Source organism: Patella vulgata, chromosome 1 (genome assembly GCF_932274485.2).
Source record: "Patella vulgata chromosome 1, xgPatVulg1.2, whole genome shotgun sequence".
NCBI lineage: Eukaryota > Metazoa > Mollusca > Gastropoda > Patellidae > Patella > Patella vulgata.
Genome location: NC_065879.2, coordinates 81000156 through 81011828, shown reverse-complemented (window position 1 = coordinate 81011828; position 11673 = coordinate 81000156). Strand labels below are relative to the sequence as shown.

The window sequence follows — 11673 nt, the reverse complement described above, 5'->3', positions numbered from 1 at the left end:
AACAAATCTACGGAGGTGAAGGCTGTCAGTGATCGGGCTGAATGGAGTCTTTTACTCATTTGAATACCTATTTACACTAAATAGGAAATAATTTTTACCTGCAGTGTGGGTCCTCCTACCTTGGAGAGGAACGGATATAGTATCTTCCTACTTTCTCTTAGAAAAGGAAAACGGAATACCCAACCAGGTTTCTGGGAAAGCCAATTTGACACAGTAGAAATTTTTTTTTGTGAACTCAACTCAAAGGTGAGGCAAAATAAACCAGCTTAAAGGCCCTTTTTTTCTAAGGTGGTTAAACTTGGCTTTTGAATGGGTCTGCTTAAACTAGGTCATTTCGGGACTAACATCTGGTTCAATTTTAATTCAATAATTCGCTTCTGCGTAAGGTTCTTTAGCAATGGATGGAAACCCACGAGGCTGTTAAGGGCACCCTACTTCTTGTCTATGTACAAGCGGTGAATCGAAACCACGACACTTGACTCGATGACAGAGATTTCAGAAAATGTCCACGATGGCGATAAAACCAAATCCAATATGGCAGATCTATTTCGTCATAATGAATAAGAATCCCTAAAAATGGAAAACACCACATGCTTTGTGTTTATCATTGGATATATGTTAATTCTCTTTGAAAGGAGGGGCATTAATTTTACCGCTTCCTGTCACATGGCGAACTCATCCCCCACCCCCAGTCTTTCTACGTAGTATATATGTAGATAGTTTAATTCGGTTTAAAATTGAGATTGATCCTGACTCTGTCTTGTTGCATGCATCTTTCCTGTGGGTGGTAACCATAATACACATAGTAATGGGTTTAACGTCCTACTGTTCTGCTCCGACTGAGCTAATGAACACGGGCATACACCATGCAGTGTGCTATGAGGGAAATTTTGCCCGTACTGCTGTGCTACGGCCTACTCTTATATCCAACTGCCGAGGGATCTTTTACATGCATGCCAGTGTCTGTTGACTTCGGGTTTTCGTCCCAACCGATCAACTAGACAGCTTGCCTTGTTAGATTCTCCGTCCTACACCACTGACAAAGGGAAACCCCGCTGGAAAATCCAGATGAACTCTCTCGGCCAACACCGGGAGCGAACCGCAACCTCCAGGGTAGTGAGCCAGCGCCTTACTCACTTAGCCACCGTGTCTCCCTGTTACTAAGCCACATACACTCACACCAGGGATCAAAACAATGGCCGCAAGCCATAGGTCACCGGCCAGCTAGAGCTCGAAGCACAACACTATCACGAGTGTGATGAAGGCGCGCCAGCGTCCGAGGGGGGTCTGGGGGGGGGGGGGGATCTCCCCCCATGAAAATTTTGAAAATTGACAACCACAAACCCATTTTCCAAGCATTTCAGACCAACGCAGAAGAAGGCAAATTTTTGATTTCCTGATACAATTAGATAACAGAATGACTTAAGAGCACTATCATTAGATGAATTTGAGAATTCTCTTCAGTGTCAAAAACAAAATCCTTTTATTCTCCTTTTTTTTATTTTCTTTTTTTTCTTTTTTCTTTCTCATTTTTCTTTATAGGCTTAGGCCCACTTTTTTTTCATGAGCTTAGGCCCACCTGTCACGGACAGATGGACAGGTGGACCCATGCAGTCCGGCACTGCACTATAGACCACTAAGCCATCCCAACCCATCAATGATTACTTAAAGGGCCAATCCCGATAATATTTTGGAGAATAAAAATGTTTAATTTTGTGTTAAAATCCCTTAAAATCCTCTACATAAGAGCCGAGCAACTAACTCAATATTTCTCATACGTTTTCAAACAATTTAAACCCGTCAGTCTTCATCTGGAAATGGAGACCAGTGTCCAAACTGTATTATACGGTGTCTGGATAAAACCAGACTTTTGTTTTATAAAAATAATGTGTAGGTGAAATTTACCCTTCGTTATGAAGTACAGCACACGGGTCATTCACTGTATAGACTTCTATACGATTATCAGGTCGCCCAACGAAAAAATTGACCAGAAATCTTAAAAGGGTTACGTGTCCGGATAAGCATTTTTGACTTTCACGTCCAAACGGCTCAATATTTTGAGCTGAAATTTTGAGACAAGGTAAATACACCATTTCTCTATATTTGGGTGCTTAAATACGTACTCGGACTTTTATTTTTGAGATTCTGTTCAAATCGGGATAGTCCCTTTAATTAGCAGGGAGTGATTCAGTATCATTGTTAATGGGCGTATGGCTCTATTCATTGGCACCTTAACAATGAAGTGATTTATATTCAATTTTTAAAAAATTATTGTAATTTCTAATGAATTATATTCGGTGAAATACGTGAACAGTTCAATTTGAAAGACAGTAGTTCATGCCTGCTTAGTCCATTTTCTTTTATTATCATTTTGTTTGTGAATCGGCCATTACTAATTACTTCCATATTGTCTTGTATGATATGTTTTTCTTTGTTCATTACAAATGGTGCCCGAAACTATAGAATACACGACTTGTATACTAACTTTAAAATGCTTATTGTATATTTAATATTGGATATTAGGACATATATTTTCACAGTAGGCCTATGATAACAACACCAAATCGAAATGGGCTACTATTGAATATTATGGAAAATGTTGATTTAGAGGTTTGGCTTCTTTAAGTTGACTATTATATTCACATTGAAATTTTTCATTTAATATTTTCAGCGGATGGGGCACTTGATACCATGAATGTTAACAACTTCAAATCTGGTGTTGGAAACGTTTTCATTAAGAATCTGGATAAGAGTATCGATAACAAAGCTCTGTACCGTACATTTTCTGCTTTTGGAAACATCATTTTTTGTAAGGTGAGCTAGCAAACCCATCATGAGAAATCTTATATTATCATTGCTGAATGAAGTGATGAGAAACCCAAGGTCTGAGCCTGGGTCGTCGATCAGTCCTGTTTTCCACTGAACCACCGTGTTTCAAGCCGAAAGAAAAGGCATGGAATGACTTCAAACCCCACGTCCATTGACCTCTGCTTCCTTCATAAAGATCATATAAGCATGTGTCCACCAATATTTTCTAATGTTTGAACTGCACATGAGTTTTTTTGTAGACGTTTTATGGTTCATATGAGCCGAGTGCAGATTAGAAAGCCAGGAGATCCACATGGAGGTAAAATTTCAATCAATTTGAATGTTTTCTTCAGAGCGCCGCTGGGGGGTTGGATGGCCGAATGGTTAGCATGTGCGCTGTATCATAAGGCCTGTCATTGAGTCAACTGGCGTGGTTTCGAAATCCCGGTTATACGGGACAAGGAGTAGGCTCGCCTGTCCAACCTCGTGGGTTTTCTCCGGGTCCTCCGGTTTCCTCCCACTGCTAAAGACCCCTACGCGCAAGCGAATTATTGAAATAAAATTAAACCATATGTTTGTCCCGAAATGACCTAGTTTGTGTCGAGTGGACGTTAAACCCCATTTCTCTCTCTCTCTCTCTCTCTCTCTCTCAGAGCGCCGCCAGCCAACACCGCTCCAAAGTTTATGGCTTCAAAGGTTATGGCTTTGTTCATTTTGAAACTGAAGAAGCGGCTAAACAGGCTATTGAGAAAGTCAATGGTATGGTGTTAAAGGGCAAGAAAGTATATGTTGGAAAATTCATACCCCAGCCTAAGCGTTTAGCAATGATTGATGACAGAGCTAAAAAATACAATAATGTGTACATCAAAAACTTTGGTGTGGAGTATAATGATGACAAGCTGAAAGTAGAGATGGAAAAATTCGGAAAGGTCATCAGTGCAAAGGTAAAGTATGATTTTGATTCTGGTAGTTAGAAGTTGGATTTTATAGTTCAATGTTTGCCATGTAATTAAAAGTATTTTTCATGACCTAAGTACCATAAACTCATTTTGGTATTTTTGAAAATTATCATTTTCAATTGAAATTAGGAACCATATATTTTTTGAACCCAGTATGATTTTATTTTTTACCATTTTAATATTTTTATAGGTGATGACAGATAAACAGAATCTATCAAGAGGCTTCGGTTTTGTCAGCTTTGAAGATCCAGAAACTGCTGAAAAGGTAAATTGGATTACATATTGATATAAATAGCCATTTTTTTTATTATACGTCCCCATTCATAATGCGGACGTATTATTTCATCAGAATTTACCATGGTATGCCTGCTGGACTGACTTGCTTTGTCTTTGAGATTTAACTAAGTAAAAACAGATCCTGTTAGTAAGACACTACCCTTAAAATACATTGGCAACCATAATCAGTATTTGTATCAGATGGATGATGAAACATTTAAACTGTTTCGTAAGTTTGACATCTTTGGTCTCGCTTTCAAAATTCTCCGACTCACAATTGCCTTCTAATCAATGCTAAAAATGAATTTGTTCTGAATTTTAGTGTGTAGACAATATTATGGGAACAGAGCTCAATGGCAAGACATTGTATGCTGGTCGAGCTCAAAAACGTGCTGAAAGGCAGGCTGAGCTCAAGGAGAAATTTGAGCGATTGAAGATGGAGCGAATTAATCGTTATCAAGGACTGAACTTGTATGTTAAAAATCTGGATGACTGTATCGATGATGAACGACTGAGAAAAGAATTCTCACAATTTGGTACCATCACTAGTGCCAAGGTAAGAACAGAATTTATAATGTTATTTTCAATGTTGTGAACATGCCACCTCTCACCCATCAATATTTTGACTGTTAAATTAAGCATTTTGTTGTGCAAAACACTTATTGTCCATGCTCGATTGTAAGTCCGGAAGGGTCCGAATTTACAGAATGGCAGTCTTGTCACAGTTCTGTCAGGCCTGACACCCGATTAGATTTTATTACATACTTCGAGAAGGTATTTGTTGAGTAATAAAACCTTCTAGTAGTTTATCGAGGGCTGGCCGTCCTTACCGCACGGTACAAATAAAACCTTCTAGTAGTTTATCGAGGGTTCGGGTGCTTCCGGAGTCCAAAATGGCCGCTTTATATAAATGAGAATTTTGGGGATAACTAACCCTAACCCTAACCCTTTTTAAAAGACTGAACTTGGGTCTAATTTAGTTTTTACTTCTCTTAAAAGGGTTAGGGTTAGGGTTCAGGTTAGTATTCCCCTAAATACTCATTTGTATAAAGCGGCCATTTTGGTATGAGTTCTGGCTTGTTCTGGAATTTGTTGCTTCTAGTGGTGATAATATTTGTACCGTGCGGTAAGGACGGCCAGCCCTCGATAAACTACTAGTCTAGAAGGTTTTATTACTCAACAAATACCTTCTCGAAGTATGTAATAAAATCTAATCGGGTGGGCCAGACAAACAACTGAGGTTTTGTGGGTAGAAGCGTGACTCGATTATTCATACAATGTGTTTCAGCTGTTTAGGTTGGTTTAGATAATTTTTATACACACGATTGTCTCTCTTTTTGGGATTCAAAGAATTGAATTCCCGTAACGTTTGATAATTTCTTCATTAGCAATTATGGGTCTAAAATGGTTAGCCCCTATGAACTGTACTGACTTATTGTTTGTTTAATTGTGTATCGTTATTATGAGGAATTTGTATTTATACACGTTAAAGGGATCTTGCGAATAAACAAATTACTTTTCCAGGTGATGGGAGATGGAACCAGATCAAAAGGAGTTGGGTTCGTCTGCTTCAGTTCACCAGAAGAAGCAACTAAAGCTGTCACTGAAATGAATGGTAGAATTGTTTACGACAGACCTCTGTATGTTGCTCTTGCTCAACGTAAAGAGGAACGTAGGGTTCATTTAGCTTCTCAATACACGCAACGTATTACTACCATGAGACAACAGGTTAGTGTTGGGGGTGGGTACCGTGTATTTTGTCATAAGGTCTGTTATTGTGTCAACAGGTATGGTTTAGATTCCCAGCTTATACATTGCCTGTCCATTCTCACTAGTTTTGTCTGGGTCCTTCGGTTTTCTCCCACTGCTAAATACCCCTACATGCAAGCGAATTATTGAAATAAAATTGAACCATATGTTAGACCTGAAATGAGTCGAGTAGACGTTCACACTCCCATTTCTCTCTACAATTTTGTTTCCCTGTTAACCGCAGATATAAAAGACAAATCCATTTTGTATTATAAAGCCTCCATGGTTGATGGGAATGGAGGGGGACAATTTGACTTATCTTGCCCTTCCATGTAATGTGCTTGTGAAATTTCATACATTCACCATAAAATTAGTATTCAGACAAGCTAGTCTGACTATTTTAAGGGGGATATTTTTAATCTTAAGCCTTTTGCACATAAGTATTAAGGGAATGTTAATCTCTTAGCAAACTACAATATTGTGAAAATTGTATCTCTCAAAGAAATATTCAAAAATGTTTCTTTTACATTCATTACAAAGATATGAATTGTACCATTTGGTATCCACTGTATAGGATGTGGTCGACACATACCAATGATTTCTACTGAACTTTTTTTTTATCCAATTGAACCCAATCTCATTAAAACACAGATCCTATTTCGTTTTGTTTTGGGGGGTTGGATGGCCGAATGGTTAGCACGTGCGTGCAGTATCATAAAGCCTGTCATTGAGTCAACTGGTGTGGTTTCGAATCCCCGGTTGTACGTGACAAGGGGTATGGTCGCCTGTCCAACCTCGTGGGTTTTCTCCTGGTCGTCCGGTTTCCTCCCACTGCTAAAGACCCCTACGCGCAAGCTAATTATTGAAATAAAAAAAAAATAAACTGTATGTTAGTCCCGAAATAACCTAGTTTGTGTCGAGTGGATGTTAAACCTCATTTCTCTCTCTCTCTCTCTCGTTTTGTTTTTTTATAGTTCAAAATTTTGTTTTATTTGTCTGCACTTCACTAAGGATCTGGAAGAGTTGTTATATAATCTGCTTTCTCGATGGTGCAAGGGATTAGCCCATGAATCCATCTGTTACGGCGACTTCCTGGAGTGCGATGCACGGAACTTTAGATATCCCACTAGAAACGTCGACACTGATAGATTAATCAATGTCTGACGCCATAGGGTTAAAAGCCATTCGCACGACCTCTGACCCGACCTTTTACTACAACCGGTCAGATCTTTATGTAGTGTAGGCCATCGAAAGTATTAAAAAAACTAAACGTAATGTAGATTTGTATGTTAATAAGATTGAACTCGAGCTGAATAATATCTACCATTGATGTTTGGGTGATTAAATCACTGTTTTGCTTTTCTAATCATAATTTTGGTCATTGAAGGGTTTTTAGGGTAATAAATGTGTTCTTTGTGTAAAATTTATTTGTCTTGAGGTAATTTGGTCGGTTATCCAGCTATAATCATCCCTTTCAATTTCAGCAAAATGCTCAGTACAGTCAGATGTTCCAACCAAGTGGAGCCGGTTATTTTGTTCCCCAACTGCCTCAGGCTACTCGTGGATTCTTCACACCAACTCAGATGCCACAAGTTCAAGCTAGTCCAAGATGGCAGGCTCAAGTCAGACAACCTGCACCAGGAGGAGGTGAGAAATAATATAAATATGAAGATGGTCTTGCGAGCAATTTCAGAATGCATTTCCCCTAAAAAAGCTAGTGATTGAGACACTGACTGACAATGGGGTTAGAGTTCGATCCCAGTGTTGCAAAAATGAAATGGGGGTTTAACGTCCTGTTCTGCTTCGACTAGATTAATGAAGACTGGCATACGCCATACATGTGCTATGAGTGAAATTTGGCCCGGGCAGTGGCACTTATATCAAATTACAACTGCCAAGGGATCTTTCGTGTGCATGCCAATGTATACAAAGGACCTTGTTTTTTCGTCCCATCCGAACGACTCCCAGTGTTGCCCCAAAAAGTTATGGAGGATTTTCTATCTTGGTATTTCGTTGTCTGGTGTAGAAAGAATGGCTTGTAAAGGTACAGTGACTAGTCGTTCGTATCGTACTAGAAAACAAGGGCCCATCCTGTGTAATGTTACTGGTTGCATTAAAGAACCCTTAGCAGCTAGAATTAAAACTTAATTATCCCCAACTGACTGCTGAAACCTACAGATCATGAAACTTTTGTAATAAAGCTAGCTTCAATGAAATTACCTTTCAATTAATTATAAAAACTAAGCCGTCTTGTAATTTGTCCAGGGGAAACAACTACATATAATATACAGTTCCTATGTCAGTTCAGACCACTAAAGAATAGTCCAACACACATTATGGAAATCATTGAATGAAATGTTTTATTTCCCAAATTTTCTTTCAGCAAGCTTCCAAGCTGTTCAAAGCAATCAACTTCGACCAGCTCGCTTCCAGGGTAGTGGACAACAGGGTGTAAGAGCTAACATGAACGCTCGACCTAAAACTGGACAAGCTGGTGGTCAGCCAGGTGGACAGAGAATGATGGGTCCAGGTATGCCACGAGGACCCCCAGGGGCTGCCGGTATGGCTGCACCCCAGAGAGGTGCCTTCAAATTCAACAATCAAATAGGAAATCCTCAAATGGGTCAACAGGTCATGTCACAGGTAAGGATCATATTGTTTAAATTTTTTATCTGTGTACACAATTCGTATGGTGAGAAAATTAATCCGGTGACAAAAAATATCATGGCATCTGGCAGTCTTTATTATAATATTTACGTTGTGTGATGTGTGTAACAGTCTTTGCCAGGTGCCTTATGTCTAGGTTTGTGTGTGTGCATATCCAGATTTTCTGACGTGGTTCCCCCTTGTCAGTGATGCAGGTTGAGGGCCTGACAAGGACAGCTGTCTGGTTGTTCAGGTTGGATGAAAAACATTGGTGTGCACGCAAAAGATCCCTTGGCAGTTAGAATTTGATATACGAGTAGGCCGTAGTGCTGCTGTCCAGGCAAAATTTCCCTCATAGTACACTGTATGGCATATGCCTGTCTACATTAGCCCAGTTCGGAGCAGAACAGTAGGACGATAAACCCCCATGTTATTTGACTTTGACACACTGTATTGTGTATGCTCATCTTTATTTACTTAGTAGGTGCAGAAAAATGGACAATAAACCCCAATGTTATTTGACTTTGACACACTGTATTGTGTATGCCCATCTTTATTTACTCAGTAGGTGCAGAAAATTGGACGTTGAACCCCATTTCATACTTTCCCTCCACCCACCCAGTTATAAATATTTGACAAACAGTCATAAATTTATTGCCATTGTATAAAACTTGATGTTCTATTGCAGCCTGCTGCTTCAGTGGTAATTGCTGGTCAGGAACCATTGACCGCCTCCATGTTGGCTGCTGCTCCACCACAAGAAAAGAAACAGATGTTGGGAGAAAGATTATTCCCTCTGATCAATCCTATGCACCCAGATCTAGCTGGTAAAATTACTGGAATGTTGCTGGAAATTGACAACTCAGAATTGTTGCACATGTTGGAATCCCAGGAATCTCTCAAGGGCAAGGTATGAAATCAAAATTTGCTTTTGAGCAGAGAATATGTTGACAATATAATTGGCATTAAAAAATCTTTTTTTTTCGGCATGGTTTCCCCTTGTCAGTGATGCAAGACAGAGGGCCTGATAAGGACAGCTGTTAAGTCGTTCGGATGGGACGAAAAACCAAGGTCCCGTGCACATTGGCCTGCACGTAAAAGATCCCTTGGCAGTTGGAATTCGATATAAGAGTAGGCTGTAGCGCCGCTGCCCGGGCAAAATTTCCCTCATAGCACACTGTATGGCGTATGCCCGTCTTCATTAGCCCAGGTTAGGAGCAGAACAGTAGGACGTTAAACCCCATTTCATTTCATTAAATATCTTATCTGCTAGCTCTTACAACTTTTTTGCGAGGTCAGATGGTTGTTTCCTGTTGGCTGAGAAGAAGCTAGTTTAATTGGGAAGAAAAACCAAGGTCACGTGAACACTGGCGTTTCGTATAAGAACTCTTCAACAGTTACAATTTCACTAAGAGTCTCGACAGAAGCGCAGCCGTACGGCATAACTAAAAGTAGCTGTCTCTAACTCAATATCATCAAAAGTCTTCGGCATTGAAAACACACATTGATGTTATCTTACTGGGAAAGGATGGATTTCTGATATCCAATATTTAAGACAAAATAAACATTTACCATTGGTACACGAATCGTGTACCATAATACGTTTCAGCGCCATTGAGACTCTGGTGTATTTCGCCAAACATAATTGATTTAGATATTAGAGTAAAAATGGAAATGATTGACTGTAAATCAGTTTAGGTCCCAAATATTAGTGATTTAGCTCCTTTAACTTAATACATGGAATTTAACTTAAATCCTTGAGTAATTTTGTTATTTGTTTTCAGGTTGAAGAAGCTGTGGCTGTACTCGTGGCTCATCAAGCCAAAGAGAGTGCTACAAAGAAAGGCCCTGAGTAATCTCCCTTGGAAAGGATTTAGCATTGGATCAGTTGTCACCAGATTCACAGAATTTCTTAGAGTTTTAAAAGGAACTCCGTTTCACCAACATACCCAAAAAAAATTTAAAATAATTCTGAAAAAAAAATAGTTTCACCTGGTTTACAAATCTAAAAAATTAACAAAATTTGTTACTTTAGATGTTTGGTACTTGAAGTTATTTAGAAAAAAAAAAAACAGTAAAATTTTGGATTATCAATAAAAAAAAATATTTACCAAAGTAACGTAGATTTTCTGAAATTGAAATTAAATTGAAAGTGGACTTTGACAAGCAAAGGAATATTTAATATTGTCAAAACTTCTAGTCAAGTAATTGACTTTTCAAAGCGTTCAGTTTGTGTTGGGCAAGTCAAAGTGTCAGCCTTAATTTCATTTTAGTTTCCGAAAATTAATTTTGGGATGAAGATCAAAATTTAAGAACTATTTAACAAAAAAAAGATGGGACAAATCTACAAAACCAATCTTTTCATGGAAAGATAAAAAATACAAATGATTAAAAAAAACTGCAAAATAATTTTTCAATTTGTAGATACTTGTTTATTTACATTCACTTAAAAAAAAAAAAACGCAAAACAAATTGCCAGTTTGTAGGATATTTTTTTTCTTTAGTTTATTAATGGAGAAATGGTTTACTATTGAGGATTATTTTCTTTTAACTTTTATTTTCTTTGTACATTTTTGAAATTCTTTGGTTAAAAAAACACTGTACATCCAATAAAAGAAGCTGTTCAGATTTTTTTGTTTCCTTTTCAAAGGATTGTAAAAATGTTATATTTTAGTTAATGATTTCATGTTAAGAGATCTTGTGATAGAAATTTTAGGATGAAAATGCATTTTAACAATCGAGTGGCAAATTAAGGAATTCCATCTGGAAAAAAATAATTGATTCAAATTTGATCCCCAAAATGGGTGTGGTTGTGATCAACAGATCCCGAGAATGGGTGTGGTTGTGATCAACAGCATCTTATGAGAATGCACACCGGAGATTAAAACTTTTAAATGTGAATGTTTGTAGTCTACAGGGACACATGAGAATTCATACTGGATAAAAACTCTATAAATGTGTTATCAGACATTGTCTTGATTTGAACTTAATGGTCAAGGGGGTGTCTCAGATGTTTTTTTAGTAAATTGTTTTCCTAGAGAAATCAGTCTATGAAAGAAAACAGGGAATTGGGGACGGATAAGTTTCTATGAATTATTTTTATAACAAGGTCTCTTCGAATTCAAATCTGTTTCCATATTATGTGGAAAGTTTCATATTTCTAGTTCCTTTCAACCAGTCTTTAATTTCTCTACAATAAAACTATCATTCTGGATTAAATATATATCTAGTTTGT

At 38.1% G+C, this 11673-nt stretch overlaps 1 protein-coding gene across 1 annotated transcript; it reads left to right on the top strand.

Moving 5' to 3' along the window:
- Positions 1 to 24: 24 nt before the first annotated feature.
- LOC130010631 (polyadenylate-binding protein 1-like) lies at positions 25 to 11661 on the top strand. Its single transcript, XM_056098368.1, has 10 exons — positions 25 to 246; positions 2672 to 2814; positions 3462 to 3752; positions 3958 to 4032; positions 4366 to 4599; positions 5568 to 5771; positions 7277 to 7439; positions 8176 to 8435; positions 9127 to 9348; positions 10223 to 11661. Exons 2-10 carry the CDS (start codon positions 2692 to 2694, stop codon positions 10292 to 10294), a joined length of 1644 nt encoding a protein of 547 aa, XP_055954343.1. The 5' UTR covers positions 25 to 246; positions 2672 to 2691; the 3' UTR covers positions 10295 to 11661.
- The last annotated feature ends 12 nt before the right edge of the window (positions 11662 to 11673 follow it).